Genomic DNA, 21,170 nt, shown 5'->3' on the forward strand with positions numbered 1-21,170 from the left:
TATTATAGTAAAGGGGACAATCCAACAAGAAGATATAATAATTGTAAATACTTACGCACCCAATATAGGAGGACACAAATATATAAAACAGTTAATAATAAACATAAAGGACGAATCAATAGTAATACAATAATAGTAGGGGACTTTAATACCCTACTTACAACAATGGAAAGATCATCTAAACAGAAAAATCAAAAAGGGAACAATGGCTTTAAATGACACACTGGAACAGATGAATTTAACAGATATATTTAGAACATTCCATCCTAAAACAGCAGAATACACATTTTTTTCAAGTACACTTTAAGCATTCTCCAGAACAGATAACATATTAGCCCACAAAATAAGTCTCAACAAATTCAAGAAAATCAGAGCCATACCATATACCTTTTGGACCACAATGTTTTGAAACTAGAAGTCAACCACAAGAAAAAATATAGAAAGAACATAAATACATGGAGGTTAAATAATATGCTACTAAATAATGAATGGATCAATCAGTAAACAAAAGAAGAAATAAAAAAGTACATGGAAACAAATAAAAATGAAAACAGAATCATCAAAACCTGTTGGGATGCAGGAAAAACAGTTCTAAAAGGGAAGTTTATACCAATACAGGCCTAACTCAAGAAGCAAGAAAAATCTCAAATAAGCAACCTAACCATACACGTAAAGGAGCCAGAAAAAGAAAAACAAACAAAGCCTAAAATCAGCAAAAGGAAGGAAATAATAAAGATCATAGTAGAAATAAATGATACAGAAACTAAAAACACAATAGATCAATGAGAACAGAGATGTTTCTTTGAAAACAATCAATAAAATTATTAAACCTCTAGCCAGACGTATCAAGAAATAAAGAGAAAGGACTCAAATAAATAAAATCTCAAATAAGAGAGGAGAAATAACTACCAGCACGACAGAAATACAAGCAATTATAAGAGAAAATTATGAAAAACTATACGCCAACAAACTGACACAAACCTAACAGAAATGGATAAATTCCTAAAAACATATAACTTACCAAAAGTGAAGCAGGAAGAAATAGTAAATTTGAATAGACTGAATACAACAATTAAATTGAATCAGTAATAATAATAAAAAAAACTCCAAACAAACAAAAGTCCAGGACCAGATGGCTTCATGGGCAAATTCTACCAAATACTTAAAAAAGAGTTAATACCTCTTCTTCTCAAACCATTTCAAAAAATAGAAAATAAAGGAAAACTTTCAAATTCATTGTGTGAGACCAGCATTACTCTGATATGAAAACCAGATGAAGACACTACAAAAAAAGGAAACTACAAGCCAACATCTCTAAAGAACATAGATGCAAAAATCCTTAAAATATTAGCAAATCAAATCAAACAATACATTAAAAAAATTATTCACCACAATCAAGTGAGATTTATTCCTGGGCTGCAAGGGTAGTTCAATATTCACAAAGCAATCAACATGATACATCACATCAATAAGGGAAAGGATAAAAACTACATGATCATTTCAATAGATGCAGAAAAAGCATTTGGCAAAGTACAACACCCATTCATGAAAAAAACCCTCAACAAAGTAGTTTAGAGGGAACATACCTCAACACAATTAAGACAACATATGAAAAACCCACAGCTAATATCATCTTCAATGGGGAAAAACTGAGATCTTTTTCTCTATGGTCAAAAACAAGGCAGGGATGTCCACTCTGACCAGTGTTATTTAACACAGTATTAGAAGTCCTGGCCACAGCATTCAGACAATAAAAAGAGATGAAAAGTGCCCCAATTGGCAGGGAAGAAGTAACTTGCACTATTTGCAGATGACACGATACTCTATACAGAAAACCTGAAGACTCCACCAAAAAATTGCTAGAAGTGAAAAATGTATTCAATAAAATTGCATAATACAAAATCAATGTACAGAAATCGGTTGCATTTCTACACACCAATAATGAAACAGCAGAAAGAGAAATTAAGGAATAAATCTCATCTACAATTCCACCTAAAACAACAAGGTACCTAGGAAGAAACCTAACCTAAGAGGTGAAAGATGTGTACTCAGAAAACTTAAAACACTGATAAAATTCCAGATGACACAAAGAAATGGAAAGACATTCCATGGTCATGGACCAAAAGAACAAATATTGGTAAAATGTCTATACTATCCAAAGCAATCTACACATCCAATGCAATCCCTATCAAAGTACTAACAGCATTTTCCACAGAGCTAGAATAAACAATCCTAAAATTTATATGGAACCACAAAAGATCTCAAAGAGCCAAAGCAATCTTGAAAAAGAAAGGCAAAGCTGGAGGCACCACAACTCTGGACTTCAAATTTTATTACAGAGCTATAGCAATGAAAACAGTATGGTACTAGTACAAAAACAGACACATAGATCAATAGAACATAACAGAAAACCCAGAAATAAACCCACAACTGTATGGTGAATTAATCTTTGACAAAGCAGGAAAGACTATCCAATGAGAAAAAGAGAGTCTCTTCAACAAATGGTGTTGGGAAAACTGGACAGCTACACGCAAAAGAATGAAACTGGACCATTTTCTTATAACATACACAAAAATAAAGTCAAAATGGACTAAAGACCTATATGTGAGACCTAAAACCATAAAACTCCTAGAGGAAGACACAGGCAGTAACTTATCTGACATGGGCTGTAGCAATATTTTTCTAGCTAGGTCTCCTGAGGCAAGGGAAATAAGAGTAATAATAAACTATTGGGACTGCATCAAAATAAAAAGCTCCTGCACAGTGAAGGAAATAATCAACAAAACTAAAGGGCAATCTACAGAATGAGAGAAGATATTTGCAAGTCACATATCTAACAAAGGGTTAGTATCCAAAATATACAAAGAACTCATAAAATTCAACACCAAAAAACAAATAATCCAACTAAAAACTGGCAGAAGACATGAACACACATTTCTCCAAAGACATAGAGATGGCCAATAGACACATGAAAAGATGTTCATCATCACTTACCATCAGGGAAATGCAAATGAAAACTACAATGAGTTTAATTGTATCACCTCACATCTGTCAGAATGGCTAAAGTCAATAAGACAACAGACAACAGTTGCTGGCAAGGATACTGGGGAAAAGGAAACTTCATGCACCATTGGTGGGAATGCAAACCTGTGCAGCCACTCTGAAAAACAGTATGGATCTTCTTCAAAAAGTTAAAAATACAAATATACTTTGATCCAGCAATCACCCTACTGGGTATTTACCCCCAAAATTACAAAAAAACACTAATTCAAAGAGATACATGCACCCTGATGTTTATAGCAGCATTATCTACAATACCCAAGATATGGAAGCAGCCCAAGTGTCCACTGATTGATGAATGGATAAAGAAGATGTGGTATAGATGTACACAATGAAATACTATTCAGCCATAAAAAATAATGAAATCTTGACATTTGCAAACAACAGAGTTAGAGAATATAATGCCAAGCAAAATAAGTCAGAGAAAGACAAATACCATATGATTTCACTCATATGTGGCATTTAAGAAACAAAACAGACAAGCAAAGTGTAAAACATAGAGAGAAATCAAGAAGCAGACTCTTAATTGTAGAGAACAAACTGATGGGTACCAGAGGGGAAGGGGCTAGGGGGAAGGGTTAAAAAGGTGAGGGGATTGAGGAGTGCACTTGTGATGATGAGCACTAGGTGATGTACTGAATTGTTGAATCACTATATTGTATATCTGAAACTAATATAATATTTGTATGTTAACTAACTGGAATTAAAATTAAACTTAAAAAACCTAATGTGATGTGTGCGCGTGCGCACACACACACACACACAGGAATATACTAAACCAGAAAAGAAAGAATGAAATCTTGACATTTGAGACAACACAAATGAACCTGGAGTGCATTATGCTACATGAAATAAGCGAGAAGAAAAAGAAAAATACTGTACTTTATCACTTCTATGTAGAATCTTAAAAAAATAGCTGATTTCATAGGAACAGAGATTAGAATGGTGGTTGAGAGTGACTGGGGGGAAGCAAAACAGGGTGTATAGGTTCAGTTATAAGAATACAATAACATGAATAGAGATGTACAGTTAGAAGAAGAATAAGTTCTGAGAATCTAATGTACAGCATGGTGACTGTAGTTAAAAATATGGTATATTTGAGATTTAGGTTCTGGGAAGGTGGAAGCGTAGGAGGACACTGGGCTCACCTCGTCCTGCTGATCACTTAGATTCCACCCACATCGGCCTAAATAACCCAGAAAACTGCCAGAAGACTAGCAGAACGGACTCTCTGGAGCCAAGCATAGAGAAGAGGCCCACGGAAGAGGGTAGGAAGGGAGGAGAGGCAGTGTGTGCTACAGGGACTGGCAGAAGGGAGCTGGGGGCAGTGGAGGGGCAGCCCGCCAGGCAAGGCAGAGCCCCCGAAGTTTGGCTTGCAAAAGTGGAGGGGCTGGACTGCGTGAGTTCTGACAGCCAGAGGGACTTAACATCTGGAATGTTAGAAGTCAACAGCTCTACTCTCGGAGAGCAGGGAGGGTGACAGGATGCTGGGAGGGAGAATTGTTGAGCTCCGGACACAGAGCTCAGCTCTGCAGGGGAACAAAGGCACTGGCAAGCAACATTTCCCTCTCCCATCTCCCAACTGAAATTCCAAAGGAACCAGTTCCCGTCACCAAACTTGCTTGTACCACGCAAACGCCCAACGCTGTGCTTCTGTGGATCCATCCCTCCAACGGGCCTGCCTCCCTCCTGGTGCGGCAGGGCCCCTCCCAAAGGGGACCACCTAAGGCAAAGTGAGCTAAGCCTACCCCTCCCGCCCCCGTGAGCCTTGCTGATCCACCCCGGCTAATACATCCTTGGCCAGATCCCATCGAAGCAGCGCCACAAGCCTGGCAGTGTGCAAGCAGCCCAGACAGGGGCCACACCACTTCACAGTGAGTCCTGCCCCTGGGAGAGGGGAAGATAAGGTACACACCAGACTGACTATGGCCCCAGCAGTGGGCTGGGGGCAGACAGCGGGTCTGACTGCGGCCCCACCCACCAACACAAGTTTCTCTGGACAGCACAGGGGAAGTGCCCTGCAGTTTGGAGCTACCTCAGGGACTACCCAAAATGACAAGACGGAAGAATTCTCCTCAAAAGAACTCCAGCTAATGAATTGATCAAAACCAATTTAAGCAATATAATGCAACAAGAATTTAGAATAATAGTCATAAAATTAATCGCTGGGCTTGAAAAAAGCATAGAGGACAGCAGAGAATCTATTGCTACAGGGATCAAGGGGCTAAAAAATAGTCACGAGGAATTAAAAAATACTATAAATGAGGTGCAAAATAAAATGGAGGCGGCCACAGCATGGATTGAAGAGGCAGAGGAGAGAATAGGTGAATTAGAAGATAAAATTATGCAAAAAGAGGAAGCTGAGAAAAAGAGAGATAAAAAAATCCAGGAGTATGAGGGGAGAAGTGGAGAACTAAGTAATGCAATCAAATGGAACAATATCCGTATCATAGGTATTCTAGAAGAAGAAGAAGAAGAAGAAGAAGAGAGAGAAAGGGGCTGAAGGTGTACTTGAACAAATCATAGCTTAGAACTTCCCTATCTGGGGAAGGAAACAGGTATTGAAATCCAAGATGCATAGAGAGCTCCCTTCAGACATAACTTGAATCGATCTTCTATATGACATATCATAGTGAAACTTGCAAAATACAAGGATAAAGAAAGAATTCTGAAAGCAGCTAGGGATGAACAGGCCCTAACTTACAAAGGTAGACATATAAGGGTAGTAGCAGATGTATCTACAGAAACTTGGCAGGCCAGAAAGGAACGACAGGAAATCTTTAATGTGATGAACATAAAAAATATGCAGCCAAGATTCCTTTATCCAGCAAGTCTGTCATTTAGAATAGAAGGAGAGATAAAGGTTTTCACAAACAAACAAAAACTGAAGGAACTCATCACCACTAAACCAGCCCTACAAGAGATCCTAAGGGGGATTCTGTGAGTGAAACATTGCAAGGACCACAAAGTACCAGAGACATCACTACAAGCATGAAAACTACAGACATCACAATGACTCTAAACCCGTATCTTTCTATACTAACACTGAATGTAAATAGACTAAATGCTCTAACGAAAAGACACAGCACAGGGTATCAGAATGGATAAAAAATCAAGACCCATCTATTTGCTGCCTACAAGAGACCCATTTAGACCTGATGACACCTTCAGATTGAAAGTGAAGGGATGGAGAACTATCATGCTACTGGAAGTCAAAAGAAAGCTGGAGTAGCCATACTTATATCAGACAAACTAGACTTTAAATTAAGGGCTGTAACAAGAGATAAAGAAGGGAATTACATAATTATTACAGGGTCTATTCATCAGGAAGAACTAACAATTACGAATCTCTATGCACCCAATACGGGAGCCCCCAAATATATAAAACAATTAATCACAAACATAAGCAACCTTGTTGATAACAATGTGGTAACTGAAGGGGACTTTAATACCTCATTTACAACAATGGATAGATCATCTAGACATAGGATCAGTAAAGAAACAGGGCCCTGAATGATACATTGAATCAGATGGACTTGACAGATATATTTAGAACTCTGCATCCCAAAGCAACAGAATATACTTTCTTCTCCAGTGCACATGGAACATCTCCAAGATAGATCACATACTGGGTCACAAAACAGCCCTTAATAAGTATAAAAGAACTGAGATCATACCATGCACACTTTCAGACCACAATGCTATGAAACTTGAAATCAACCACAGGAAAAATCTGGAAAACCTCCAAAAGCATGGAGGTTAAAGAACACCCTACTAAAGAATCAATGGGTCAACCAGGCAATTAGGGAAGAAATTAAAAAATATATGGAAACAAATGAAAATGAAAATAAAACAATCCAAATGCTTTGGGATGCAGTGAAGGCAGTCCTGAGAGGAAAATACACTGCAATCCAGGCCTATCTCCAGAAACAAGAAAAATCCCAAATTCAAAATCTAATAGCACACCTAAGGGAAATAGAAGCAGAACAGCAAAGACACCCCAAACCCGGCAGAAGAAGAGAAATAATAAAGATCATAGCAGAAATAAACAATATAGAATCTAAAAACACTGTAGAGCAGATGAAACCAAGAGTTGGTTTTTTGAAAAAATAAACAAAATTGGTAAACCTCTAGCCACGCTTCTCAAAAAGAAAAGGGAAATGACCCAAATAGATAAAATCATGAATGAAAATGGAATTATTACAACCAATCCCTCAGAAATACAAGCAATTATCAGGGAATACTATGAAAAATTATATGCCGACAAACTGGACAACCTGGAAGAAATGGACAAATTCCTAAGCACCCACACACTTCCAAAATTCAAACAGAAAAAAACAGAAAACTTGAACGGACCCATAACCAGTGCAGAAATGGAATCAGTTATCAAAAATCTCCCAAAAAAATAAGAGTCAAGGACCAGATGGCTTCCCTGGGGAATTCTACCAGCCATTTAAAGCAGAGAGAATACCTATCCTTCTCTAGCTGTTCCAAAAAACAGAAAGGGAAGAAAAACTTCCAGACTCGTTCTATGAAGCCAGCATTACTTTGATTCCCAAACCAGACAGAGACCCAGCAAAAAAAGAGAACTACAGGCCAATATCTCTGATGAATATGGATGCAAAAATTCTCAACAAAATACTAGCAAATCGAATTCAACAGCATATAAAAAGAATTATTCACCATGATCAAGTGGGATTCATTCCTGGGCTGCAGGGCTGGTTCAACATTTGCAAATAAATCAATGTGATACATCACATTAATAAAAGAAAAGAACCATATGATCCCGTCAATCGATGCAGAAAAAGCATTTGACAAAATTCAGCATCCTTTCTTAATAAAAACCCTTGAGAAAGTCGGGAGAGAAGGAACATACCTAAACATTATCAAAGGCATTTATGAAAAGCCCACAGATAATATCATCTTCAATGAGGAAAAACTGAGAGCTTTCCCCCTGAGATCAGGAACACAACAGGGATGTCCACTGTCACTGCTGTTGTTTAACATAGTGTTGGAAGTTCTGTGGGGCACCTGGGTGGCTCAGTTGGTTGAGCATCTGACTTTGGCTCAGGTCATGATCCTGCAGTCTGTGAGTTCAAGCCCTGCGTCAGGCTCTGTGCTGACAGCTCAGAGCCTGGAGCCTGCTTCGGATTCTGTGTCTCCCTCTCTCTCTGCCCCTCCCCCACTCATGCTCTGTCTCTCTCTCTGTCAAAAATAAACAAACATCAAAAAAATTAAAAACAAAAAACAGCGTTGGAAGTTCTAGCATCAGCAATCAGACAACAAAAGGAAATTAAAGCCATCAAAATTGGCAAAGATGAAGTCAAGCTTTCACTTTTTGCACATAACATGGTATTATACATGGAAAACCCAATAGACTCCACCAAAAGTCTCCTAGAACTGATACATGAAGTTAGCAAAGTCACAGGATACAAAATTAACGTACAGAAATCAGTTGCATTCTTATACACTAATAGTGAAGCAAGAGAAAGACAAATAAAGAAACTGATCCCATTCACAATTGCACCAAGAAGCATAAAATACCTAGGAATAAACCTAACCAAAGATGTAAAAGATCTGTATGCTGAAAACTATAGAAAGCTGATGAAGGAAATTGAAGAAGATACAAAGGAATGGAAAAACATTCCATGCTCATGGATTGGAAGAATAAATATTGCTAAAATGTCAATACTACCCAAAGCAATCTACACATTCAATGCAATCCCAATCAAAATCGCACCAGCATTCTTCTCGAAGCTAGAACAAGCAATCCTAAAATTTATATGGAACACAAAAGACCCCGAAGAGCCAAAGTAATTTTGAAGAAGACCAAAGCGGGAGGCATCACAATCCCAGACTTTAGCCTCTACTACAAAGCTGTCATCATCAAGACAGCATGGTATTGGCACAAAAACAGACACATAGACCAATGGAATAGAATAGAAACCCCAGAACCAGACCCACAAACGTATGGCCAACTAATCTTTGACAAAGCAGGAAAGAACATCCAATGGAAAAAAGACAGTCTCTTTAACAAATGGTGCTGGGAGAACTGAACAGCAACATGCAGAAGAATGAAACTAGACCACTTTCTCACACCACTCACAAAAAATAAACTCAAAATGGATGAAGGACCTGAATGTGAGGCAGGAAACCATCAAAACCCTAGAGGAGAAAGCATGAAAAGACCTCTCTGACCTCAGCTGCAGCAATTTCTTACTTGACACATCTCTAAAGGCAAGGTAATAAAAGCAAAAACAAACTATTGGGACCTCATGAAGATAAAAAGCTTCTGCACTGAAAAGGAAACAATCAACGAAACTAAAAGGCAACTGACGGAATGGGAAAAGATATTTGCAAATGACATATCAGACAAAGGGCTAGTATCCAAAATCTATAAAGAATTCACCAAACTCCACACCCAAAAAACAAATAATCCAGTGAAGAAATGGGCAGAAGACATGAATAGACACTTTTCTAAAGAAGATATCCAGATGGCCAACAGGCACATGAGGAGATGCTCAATATCATTCCTCACCAGGGAAATACAAATCAAAACCACACTGAGATATCACCTCATGCCAGTCAGAGTGGCTAAAATAAACAAATCAGGAGACTATAGATGCTGGCGAGGATGTGGAGAAACGGGAACCCTCTTGCACTGTTGGTAGGAATGCAAACTGGTGCAGCCACTCTGGAAAACAATGTGGAGGTTCCTCGAAAAATTAAAAATAGATTTACCCTATGACCCAGAAATAGCACTGCTAGGAATTTACCCAAAGGATACAGGAGTGCTGATGCTTAGGGCACTTGTACCCCAATGTTTACAGCAGCACTTTCAACAATAGCCAAATTATGGAAAGAGCCTAAATGTCCATCAACTGATGAATGGATAAAGAAGTTGTGGTTTATATACACAATGGAATACTGCTTGGCAATGAGAAAGAATGAAATATGGCCCTTTGTAGCAACGTGGATGGAACTGGAGAGTGTGATGCTAAGTGAAATAAGCCATACAGAGAAAGACAGATACCATATGTTTTCACTCTTATGTGGATCCTGAGAAACTTAACAGAAGACCATGGGGGAGGGGAGAGGAAAAAAAAAAGTTACAGAGAGGGAAGGAGGCAAACCATAAGAGACTCTTAAAAACTGAGAATAAACTGAGGGTTGATGGAGGGTGGGAGGGAGGGGAGGTTGGGTGATGGGCATTGAGGAGGGCACCTGTTGGGATGAGCACTGGGTGTTGTATGGAAACCAATCTGACAATAAACTGCATATTTAAAAAAATGAAAAAGAAACAAACAAATATGGTATATTTGAAAGTTGCTGAGAGTAGATCTTAAGCATTTTCACCAGAAAGAAATTAAAGAGTTAACTCTGGAAGGTGATGGATATGCTGATTATATTCATCTTGGTAATCATTTCACAATGTATTCTACATATCAAATCATTACATTATATACTTTAAGTATATACAATCATATTTTTAATCTAAGGAAGAAGAGATTCACATAAGTGAATATGTCACTGTTTTGGCCAGTAGGACGTTCAGACTCAAATTTACAATACAGTTCCAATAAAAAGTATTGGACTTTGTGGCTATATTTTGGGAAGATGGTTTTTCAATCTCAGCTGAGTTCTTAATACAGCTCAGGAATTATTTTATAAGTCTCTAGTTACTTCCCCACTTACTCTTCACAAATCTACTCAAGCACCCTCTTTCTGGATGCACCCAGTCCTCTTAGTCTTGGGATTGTCTCATATTTATAAAGAAAACAGAATCTACCCTATTTGATCTCTTTCAACGTCTTTCTCCTTTTGAAACAAATCCCTACACTTGTGCTATGCATAATACATTTATTCTTGTTCTTCCTTGCTTTTTAGAGAAATGTGAATTTGGGTGCAATATTCAAGTTTTATAGTGATTGGTTCTCACCCAGTACTAAATATTTTTTAATTTCCAAAGTGATTTTTTTTCTTTTCTCTGTGCTTTTAAGTTACCAAAGTTTATCTTACTGCCTTTAAATTGTTAATTTAAAACCGATTGCACTGTAGATAGAGAATGTAGCCTTCGGGGTGAATGTCCAGGTGTAGTATTTTCAAACCTTGTTTCATACATTCTCCCTAAATGATTTCATCTGTTAACAGCTGCTTCATCTAATACCACCATGTGGATGACAACAAATAATTATCTCTAGTCCTATTCTCTTCTGAGTTTCAGGTCTATAGTTTTCTATACACTTATGAGACTAATTTCCTATATGTCCAACAGGCTCTGCAGTCCTAACAATCTCAAAACCAAAGCATTATCTCTACCCCTCTGAATATCTTCCTCCTTCTCCCTTTTTACTATTTTTAGACTGGTAATCCCAGGGGCACCTGGGTGGCCTAGTCAGTTAAGCGTCTGGCTTTGGCTTAGGTCATGATCTCACTGTTCGTGGGTTCAAGCCCTGTGTTGGGCTCTATGCTGACAGCCCAGAGCCTGGAGCCTGCTTCGGATTCTCTGTCTCCCTCTCTCTCTGCCCCTCCTCCACTTGTGCTCTGTCCCTCTCTCAAAAATAAATAAACATTAAAAAAAAATTTTTTTAGAATGGTGATCCCACTTTCTACCCAACTTTTCAAGCAAGAAACATTAAAATTGTCTCTTACTGCTCTCTTACACAAACTAAATGAACAGAACTGAGTGGTTCAAGTGCTGTGAATTGTATGTCCCAATTATTTCTGGAAGCCATCCTCTCTTCTCTATTTTAACAGGCTCTCATTATTTATAGCCTGGTCTTGCCTTACTTATCCTCCTAAATAGCCTCCAATTAGTCTTCTCACCTCTCCTTTCTTTCTTTTTTACCTTTGTGCTCCTGCTACCATGCACCTGTTGAAAACACAAGTCTGATGATTTCATTCCCCTTGCTTAAAAATCTTTGATCATTGCCTATAGTATAAAGTCTAAATTTAGCACTACATATAAAACCCCTTATCTGAGAAAAGTCATGTACTATACAGGTAGAAACTTTTGAGTCTTGATACAATATTAAACATACTATTGTAAATTCTTAGATCTGCAATTCTATCAAAAGCCTAATGTTGAGAGGGATTTGGATAAAAGTGTTGCCTCATATAACTGCCTATACATTATATTCTTATGTTTAAAAAAGTATGATCTTTAGATTAAGCCCCTTTCCCAAAAACACCTTGACCAATTATGAGAATACAGGTTACATCTTTGGCTCAATGAAAACATTTAACACAGCTGAGCAGGAGGAATGGGTACAGTCTGACAAGGTTAGAGCTCAGGACTTTGTATTAGTAGTGCAAAAATCAAGACAATGAGACAATGTTTTGAATGATGATTGCAAATCATTAAATCTCTAAGGCAACAGAAAAAGAAAAGAAACATCTTTGGAAGACCAAGTAATAAGTAAAAACATGGCCCATGCATCCATCCTTTAACCTAGCTTTAGGAAAAAGAAAAAAATGATCCCAAATCATACTGATTATAAGGCAGTGACACAGTCCTTCTTAGCATGCAAACTATCTGTAACTGTTACAATAGAACAACCCATATTCAAAGGCACCTGGTGGCTCGGTAAGCTAAGTGTCCAGCTTCAGCTCCATTATGAGCTCATGGTTCGTGAATTCAAGCCTCACATCGAACTCTGTGTTGATGGCTCAGAGTGGAGCCTGCTTCAGATTCTGTGTGTTCATCTCTCTCTCTCTGCCTCTCCCTGCTACCACTCTGTGTGTGTCTCTCTCAAAATGAACATTAAAAAAAAAATTTTTAAAAAAGAACAACCCATGCTCATAATAAATCATCTTTAAGGCTAGTAAAAGATAAATTAGGTCTGTATCCTCAGTATGAGAAGACAAGTAAATAGAATTCATTCCAGGCAGGTTTTCATGAAAAATTATTAAAAGCAAACAGGCTCATAAAATATATAAAGTTATATTAATGTGTTAATTACTATTTTAATTATTCGTTAATAATTACTTCAATTACTCAAAACAATTTCTTTCTTTCCAGAATGGTGACGTCAATATATTACTGTATTTTACCTCCTACTATATCCCTATTAATAAAACTAGGTACAATGTAGATTTTTAGATTTTTGAACTACCAATATGCAGTGTATTTTTAAATTAGACAATAAGTAGTAATAGGCATTGACTGAAGAAATCAACCAACCCTGAAAGACAGCTGCAGGGTAAGAAGTAGATTTTATGGTTTACAAAGAGAGGGAGAAAGTATCAGTAGAATGCTATTTCTAGAAATTCTGCCTGCTACTCTGACACTGAGGGGATTTCATTGCTCTGATTTATTTATTCTGAAGCCAAATTCATTTTCTCAGCTTTATTGCTGCATCTATGACTCTGAATTAGGTGTGTATGTGTATGTATAGGTGTATATATATATTTTTGGCTTATATTTCTGAATATATGTATTTTTGGCTTATATTTCTGAATTAGAGTGAACTTCAGAAGTTATCTCCATGTGGTATATATCTTTGACTCATAAAATGATTTTTAAATTTTTTTTAATGTTTATTCATTTTTTGAGAGACAGAGATAGAGTGGGGGAAGGGCAGAGAGAGAGGGAGACACAGAATCCGAAGCAAGTTCCAGGCTCTGAACTGACAGCACAGAGCCTGACATGGGGCTTGAACTCACAGAACATGAGATCGTGACCTGAGCTGAAGTCGGACACTTAAACGACTGAGCCACCCAGGCACCCCAACTCATAAAATGATTTTTAAAAAACTGAAATGTTTCATCTAAGAACCTTGTGTTCTATGTGAACTTGCAGGAAAAAAAAAAGACACTCCAGATCAAGCATTCAGCCAAAGTCAAAATTTCAAAGAATAAACAAGTAAATTTGATATATGTACTACAGACTTAATTGTATTTATTCTAGAATATGAGATCCAAATGATAATGCATATAACAAAAATTGGAAGCATTTTGTATTAAAAATTCAGTGGAGCTTATCCTGAAATTTGATTTTAAACCCTAAGTATGTGTTATTATAGTTATTGTTCAGAATAAATAAATCAGCTGTGATCTAATAAGGACTATAATGTGGTTAATACCTTTCTAGTTCCTTGGGATCACTGTTGCATACTTTCTGACATAGGAGAAAAAAAATTAATACAAACTATTTACAAAGATATAAACTTTAAAGAATCTTTCTTAAGCCTATTATGTAAAAACATGCTTTACAAGCAAGTTTAATTTTTTTCAACTTTTATTTCAAATTTGTTATCTTCCAACCAACATTTTACCTCTGGTCCTGGAGGGCCACATGGTCCTTGGGGTCCTGGGTCACCCATTTGGCCCTAAAATGGGGATGAGAGTCAGCGTATAAGCATTAACCTAATAAATACAAGTTAAAATGGAGACAGACATATGGTAAGCAAACAAATCAATGTATTATGCCACACAAAATTATAATGGCTTTTTAGCAAACAGCACTCAATATATTATGTCAAACAAGGTTGTAACTACCATTCAGAAAGACTTAATTTGTAACCATCATCTCTGTGGAAAACTTACTTTTAAAACGTGTATGGATGTAATATATATTTACTCCTAAGTGCTGGAGATACAAACAAATTACTGAGTTAAGCGCTCAAGTCAAGAAGAAAAGTGTGTGTGTGCGTGTGTGTGTGTGTGTGTGTGTGTGTGTGTGTGTGTGTGTGTGTTATCCAGAGATAATAAAGTTTGACTCAACAAGGTAGAGGACTCTAGATGAGGAGTTACTTTTATAAATAACCAGAGTCCTGGGACTATCCCTGAAAATTCCTCTTTCCGTTGATACTACAAGGGGCCCGATTTAGCAATCAAGAATTATGTGGATTTAAGTCCTTGTTGCTTAATCTCTATTAGCCTCAGTTTCCTCACTAATAAAATAGGAAAATAATGCTAACAGTATTAACATTGTTACAGAGTCATTGTGAGGATTAGAGACAATACATGCAAGGTTCCTAGCACAGTGCCTGGCACATAGAAAGTACTCACTAAATGTTAACCAATTCTATAACCATTAATTATTCCCTTCATGTCCTCTATCCTTTCCTGGATGATACCTATAATTCCTAGATTGTTTGATCATTATATTAAAATGCTGAGGATTTCTTTTCAATATCCCTGAAGCCATTTTCTGACTTCATTTTCTGACTTCATTTTCTGACTTTCATTTGGATTAACGAAGTGAAATCAGGGCCAGAGAGAAGATTCAGAGGAGAGACAAGTGGTCATAAAGCCTGAAACTAGAAAGGGCTGGCAATATTCTCAAGAGATTGAAGTATAGAACAGGGGGGGACCAGTAGTCTAATACCCTTGTTTTCATAAGAGAAACTGTTGAATTCATTATTTCTGTCACATTAAATTTCTATTCAAGTTTCAGATTTGACTTAATAGGCCTCAGATTACATAGAAATACAAGATATAGTATGCATTTATTCACATCTCAAGAAGTAAAGCACCGTTTCCCATAAGCACTAAATTCATTCTCCTACATTGCTTAGATATCTGAGTTTCAGGACATAAAACAGTACACAATGAAACTACTGCAATCAAATTTAGAGAAAATTAATAGTATTACATAAAACTTCATTTAAGTTCTCCTAAGTAAACAAAATCATCATCTGTCATAATCAATACTAGAAGAGGCTTACATTATTAAAATGGCAAGTACCTCTCTTAAAGAGATAAAGATAGAGCTCTCACTGGAGACCTCTGGTGGCAAAAAGCAAACCAGAAGCTAAATTTACAAGCTGTGAAGGAAAAATACCTACTAGGTCTTTGTTTTCAGAAACACTAATCGACAACCAGATACTTAAAAACACATTTTGGAATAATTTCGTTCATTCTTCAGAATGAATCTTCACTTTGAAAAACTTCAGCTGGAAGTTTCCTCAAATGTCAAGTCTCTTTTATAAAAACAGCTTTCAAGTAAGTTTTAGACAAGGGAGTAATGATTACATACACCTCTATAATTGACAGCAACTTCTAGTTAAATGTGTGGAAAGAACATAATAATTGTCTTTGTTTTTTTTTTTTAATTTAACATTTATTTATTTTTGACAGAGAGAGACAGAGCTTGAATGGGGGAGGAACAGAGAGAGAGGGAGACACAGAATCCAAAGCGGCTCCAAGCTGTGAGCTGTCAGCACAGAGCCTAAAGTGAGCCTCAAACCCACGAACTCTGAGATCAAGACCTGAGCTGAAGTCGGACACTAAACCGACTGAGCCACCTAGGTACCCCAATAATGTCTTTGCTCTAAGGAAAGAATATTTCTTAACTTCTGATTGGTAGTTTTCTCTAGTTTTTAAATGCTTGTAGAGCAAAAGCTTCCTTATTGCAAAATGTAAAAAGCCTTCCAAATCAGGACATTCCTTCTTTTAGCTTGTAAATACTCTTTCACGTTACAACTTGGATTCATTTGGGGAAAAAAAAAGTCAGTAATGTCATCATCTTGGATAATAGAAAACCCAAAGTAGGAGATATAAAATAAGAAAGACATCCTTATGACTATGGCATTCTTTTCATGCTAGTAAACAAATGATTTAGATAGGCACTAACTTGTATAGTTTCTTTTTAATAGATTGAGTGCAAGCAATTTTTCATCCAACAACTGTCTCCTTCCATAACTGGGAAAAGTTTCCAGGTCAAACCTCTACAAGTTTTGTCCACTCATAAGATATAAACAAGTAATAAATAAAGTTAGAAACTAAAGATTCTCACAAATATTAATTCTTAAGTTTTTATCCTATCTTCGGTCTGATATATCATTTTTTTCAAAGAGTTGATAAAACAAAAAAATGGTCAAGTATCTCCTACCAAAGTCCCTGCCGACATTAAAAAATGTGTTTTTTTTTTTACCAGAATAATTAGAAAGGTACAAAATGAACAAGCAAAAAGCCTCATTCTTATCATCTTATGCTCCCTGAATCACTGCCCTAAAACACACATTAGAGTTGGTTCTGGTGATTTATTCCAGGAAAAAAAAATTAAGGGTTTTAAGACCATGTGTTAAAGATGAGACAGGTTCTCTGCCTTTTCTGTAGCTGAGACTAGAGAAATACTGGCAAACACTATCCTGAGAGAGGCAACTAAAGAGTCACAGATTTGCAAGGAACCTTAAATATGATATAGTCTCTCAGTTTAAACAAGAAATTGGATATCACAGTGGTTAAATGCCCTGGGTGATAGCAAGTCAGGGCTGGGACTAAAATCTAAGTCTCTGTTTCTCAGACCAGTATATCCCTCCCTGCCCAGCAATAAACATGTTATCAATACAAACTGTGTCAAAAAGTAAGGGGAGGGGGAGACATTAAAAAGGTTTACTTTGTATAAGTACGTGAAGCATAACAGAATATTGGTATCATTTATTACTTAGTATTGTCCTTAGAAAATGTCTTGTACCAGCTCCTTTTATTATTATCAGAAGTCAGAAAACCCTCACACAATGAACAATGAAAATACAAGAAGTTAGGGTCTTACTTTGCCAACCATTGCAGATACGGTAAGTTCCTGTTACGTGGTTTAGAATCATCCTTGAGTAAAGGCTTTTTGCCAGCTTCATGACCTACTCTCATGTCCCTTATTTATGCACTTTGTAACTTCTAATATTCAACTGCTGAGCACAAGTCTGGGTACATGACTGACCAAGTATACCCTGAGTCTGAGGCAAAAAACTAAGAAGAGCAAAGCTTACCATTAGACAAACAAACAGATGCTGAAAACGGTTCTGTGGAATAAATAATTCCTGAGAGATGTACATGAAATGCTTGCACTGTTAGAAGCCAGACAAAATGGGGTATATAAAGTACTGTAACTTAAAGCTGCTTGCATCTGACAAAAAAACAAACAAGCCTGACATAGGAGGGCAGAGTTAGAGGGAACACGAAGATTTGCTCCGGAAAACAATAATCTTTTTTAAAATGTACATTTTAATGTTTTTTAATAAATTATAATTTTCCGTCTAACTTTTTCTATCTACAATCACCTTCACCTTCATAGAGTTGTAAACAATATTAAAATCCTAAAACAATCTTAAAATGTTAAATTCTCAGACAGTATGGCACAGTGGCTAAGTGCATGAGCTCTGACATAGGTGATTACCTGGGTTTTCCCAGGTGGCCACCAACTAACTACGAAAACTTGGGCAAGCTGTTCAACTTTATGTCTCAGTTCCCCTAATCTGTAAAATAAGAATAATAACAGTACCAACTTTATATGATTTATGTAAAGATTAAATTAGAGGCATAGACTTTCGAATAGACACTGGAACTTCGTAAACACTCAATAAATCTTAAATATAATAACTTTTATGATTTTTAATATATAGAGACATACTTTTAACTCATGTTTTAACCATTATTTAAATGATTTTAATTACTCAGTAATTTTAGTTGTATACTTTGTTGGGTTTTGTGTTAACTACAGTACAAGGTATCCTTTCTTTTCAACTAATTGATGCCCAAAGATTAAAAAAAAAGACAAAGAACTAGAATATTTTTGCTCACAGAGTGTGACATGCTATCTTTTCTTCACAATACTTTTTTTTTTTAATGAAATACATTGGAATGAAAGATATTTGGAAAAATTAAAATAGTATTTAAGGTGTTTTATATTTTCTGTTTTAAAAATTCCATGTTTACTTGAAATACTATCCATGATAGATCAACCAAGATCTTTAGGGCTCTCAGAAATTTGGCTTGGCCTGGGATGGGGGGTGGGGGCAGGAGGATGAGGTCCAATACTCTGTGGAATGTGGGCTGAAAACTTCAAGGATTAGGTGTACCCTAAAAACTGAAGAGAAAACAATGCCAGCCTGGTAGGCTTATATCTTACTTCTTATATTCCACTAATACCAACAATTGTCAAGACTCCTGCCATGCTGTGCACTTTGTGAATCATAAAAAACAAAGCAAAAGTTCAAACCTACTGAAGGTCCTGGCTTTCCTCTCATCCCTGGTGGTCCTGGAACACCAACAGCACCCTAAAAGAAGAGAATATTAGAGGAAAGATAGAAACTCTTTCACCAAAAAAGGCAGATGTGCCTCTATTTACGAATTACTTAAAAAATTCATGGAATTAATCCAAGAAAACTGAGAAACAAGACATGTAAAACCATATTGATACCATATCCTAATAAACTACATGGTTAAAATAATGATTATTCCTTTCTTTTCAAAGAATTTATAGTTTTTCACGGACTTTTTTTTGTATTTCTATAAACTTAATGGTGAAAAAAAGTTACCTTGTCTCCAGGATACCCTGGTTCTCCTGGCTCTCCTGCAATGCCTTGCTCACCCTAGAGGGCACAATTTTATACAAAGACATTTAAGCAACACAAACATGGCAATATTATACAAAAGTACAAATGTTTATGGAAGAACAGCTTCTTTATTTTTCCTACTTCTGAGAAAAATTGTATAACTGACAGTACAGATTGGATCCCATATATAAAAACAAAATATTTTATAAGTTGTGTTGACTGAAAAGAAAAAAAATAAATGTGATAAGAAATTAACTCTATGATAATGTAAATATTTAAATCACCTTATCACCTTTGATTCCAGGTAGGCCCTTATTCCCAGAAAGACCCTGAAAAAAAGAGGAGATGTTTTGTGACATTGTAGAGAAATTAAAGGGAGATATCCATTATGTAGATACAGACATACCACAGGGCCAGGAATTCCAGAAGGTCCAAATGGTCCAACAGGGCCAACACTGCCCTGAAATGCAGTAAGACAGAAAGGCATCATTAAGCATACACTAGGATTAGAAAGAGAAGAATGTAAACTTGATTAATTAACCCAGAACAGTTCGTCTCACTAAGTTCCTACATGTGCCTTGTTCTTCCACAATTTCTTTTTCTCTCCACATGTATAAATTATACCAATCTTTGAAACCTCAGTGAGGTCATCCTACTCCCGGAAGCCTATTCATACTGGTCAAGTCCACAAGGATCCTCCCTTTCCTTTAGCCCCTAAAATGCTTAACTGTCCATAACATTCATCTTGAAATATTTCTCAAACTAGTTAAAATCTTGAAGATAAGGGAAATATTTTAGTGCCATGTTCTCGGGATGTATTTGATAAATACTTCATTTGATCATCTTATATTTTTCTTTCACCCATTTATTCAGGAAATACTTTTTGGGCAGTTACTATGTTCCAGGCATTCTAATGATTTTATTTCATGATCTGAAATTTGCAGAATGATAAAATGCCATAATCTCAGGGATAAGCTGAGTACTGAACGAGACTACTCTTCTGGGCTTCTCTCATTCATTCATCATTTAACATTCGTTGGGCATAACATGTACACAGACACTGTAGAAGTGTTGAGGAAACAGATGAAAGAGACATGGTCAGCAATGCCAAGGTTCTCAGTTTAGTGCTCCAATGCAAGATCTCTCAAAATCATAACTACCACTATCATCTCCTGTAGGTAAGAGCCTTAGGAAAACTCCTCAAATACTTCATCTTAGAAGACAAAGGACAGTAGCCACAATAAGGATATTTGAAAGTAAAATTTGAAAAAATGGCTTGGGGATCACTTACAAGTTTTGTGTCAATGACACCTTCATTTTCCTTCTTTCTCTTACTACCTCCCTGTGCCTGGCTTCAAAGAACAAGTTGCTTTAAACCTCCCTTTTATGGTTCCCAAATGCTAAGAAACTCTTAAAGGTATATGTATCACAGTGCTCAAAAATGTTGCTCCTTTTAGTTATAATTCAAATTTCTCAGGAAAGCATCCCAGACCCTCACTACCAGGTTTCCACCAACTCTCCTAGTTTTCTCTATTTCCATTTGTCCTTACTCCTCCTTTACGTCTCCCTCCTCCAAATCCTACATTCTAACCACAATGGACTGTTTTCCATTGTCTGAACATGCTCTCTGCTCTCTCTTTTCACATGCTCCAAGCCTTTGAAGATACAGTGACCAATACTGAAATGGCCTTCTACTGCACTTCACTAGTGAACCAGCAATATACTGCACTATATACTTCCCACCCACCCCCCCCGCCCCGTCTCTCTAGTCTGAGCATTCTATGGAAGCAGAAGCGCGTTTTATTGATTTTTTTATTTTCCAGTTCCAAC

The 21,170-nt window shown here is 36.8% G+C and overlaps 1 protein-coding gene across 5 annotated transcripts in view; it reads right to left on the reverse strand.

The window, feature by feature from the left end:
• The window catches only part of COL24A1 (collagen type XXIV alpha 1 chain), a 404,519-nt gene that overhangs the window by 268,280 nt on the left and 115,069 nt on the right, over positions 1-21,170 (reverse strand). For all 5 annotated transcript variants that reach the window (XM_086717446.1, XM_025934829.2, XM_086717444.1 and 2 more), the window contains 5 exons: positions 19,747-19,800; positions 19,625-19,669; positions 19,323-19,376; positions 19,008-19,061; positions 14,337-14,390 (listed from right to left, as the gene is read on the reverse strand). In XM_086717446.1, coding sequence (XP_086573572.1) covers positions 14,337-14,390; positions 19,008-19,061; positions 19,323-19,376; positions 19,625-19,669; positions 19,747-19,800 — 261 coding nt within the window. The remainder of the gene's footprint in view (positions 1-14,336; positions 14,391-19,007; positions 19,062-19,322; positions 19,377-19,624; positions 19,670-19,746; positions 19,801-21,170) is intronic.

The sequence above is a fragment of the Puma concolor genome, chromosome C1 (assembly GCF_028749965.1).
Source record: "Puma concolor isolate L17-30 chromosome C1, mPumCon1.1.hap2, whole genome shotgun sequence".
Classification (NCBI taxonomy): Eukaryota; Metazoa; Chordata; class Mammalia; order Carnivora; family Felidae; genus Puma; species Puma concolor.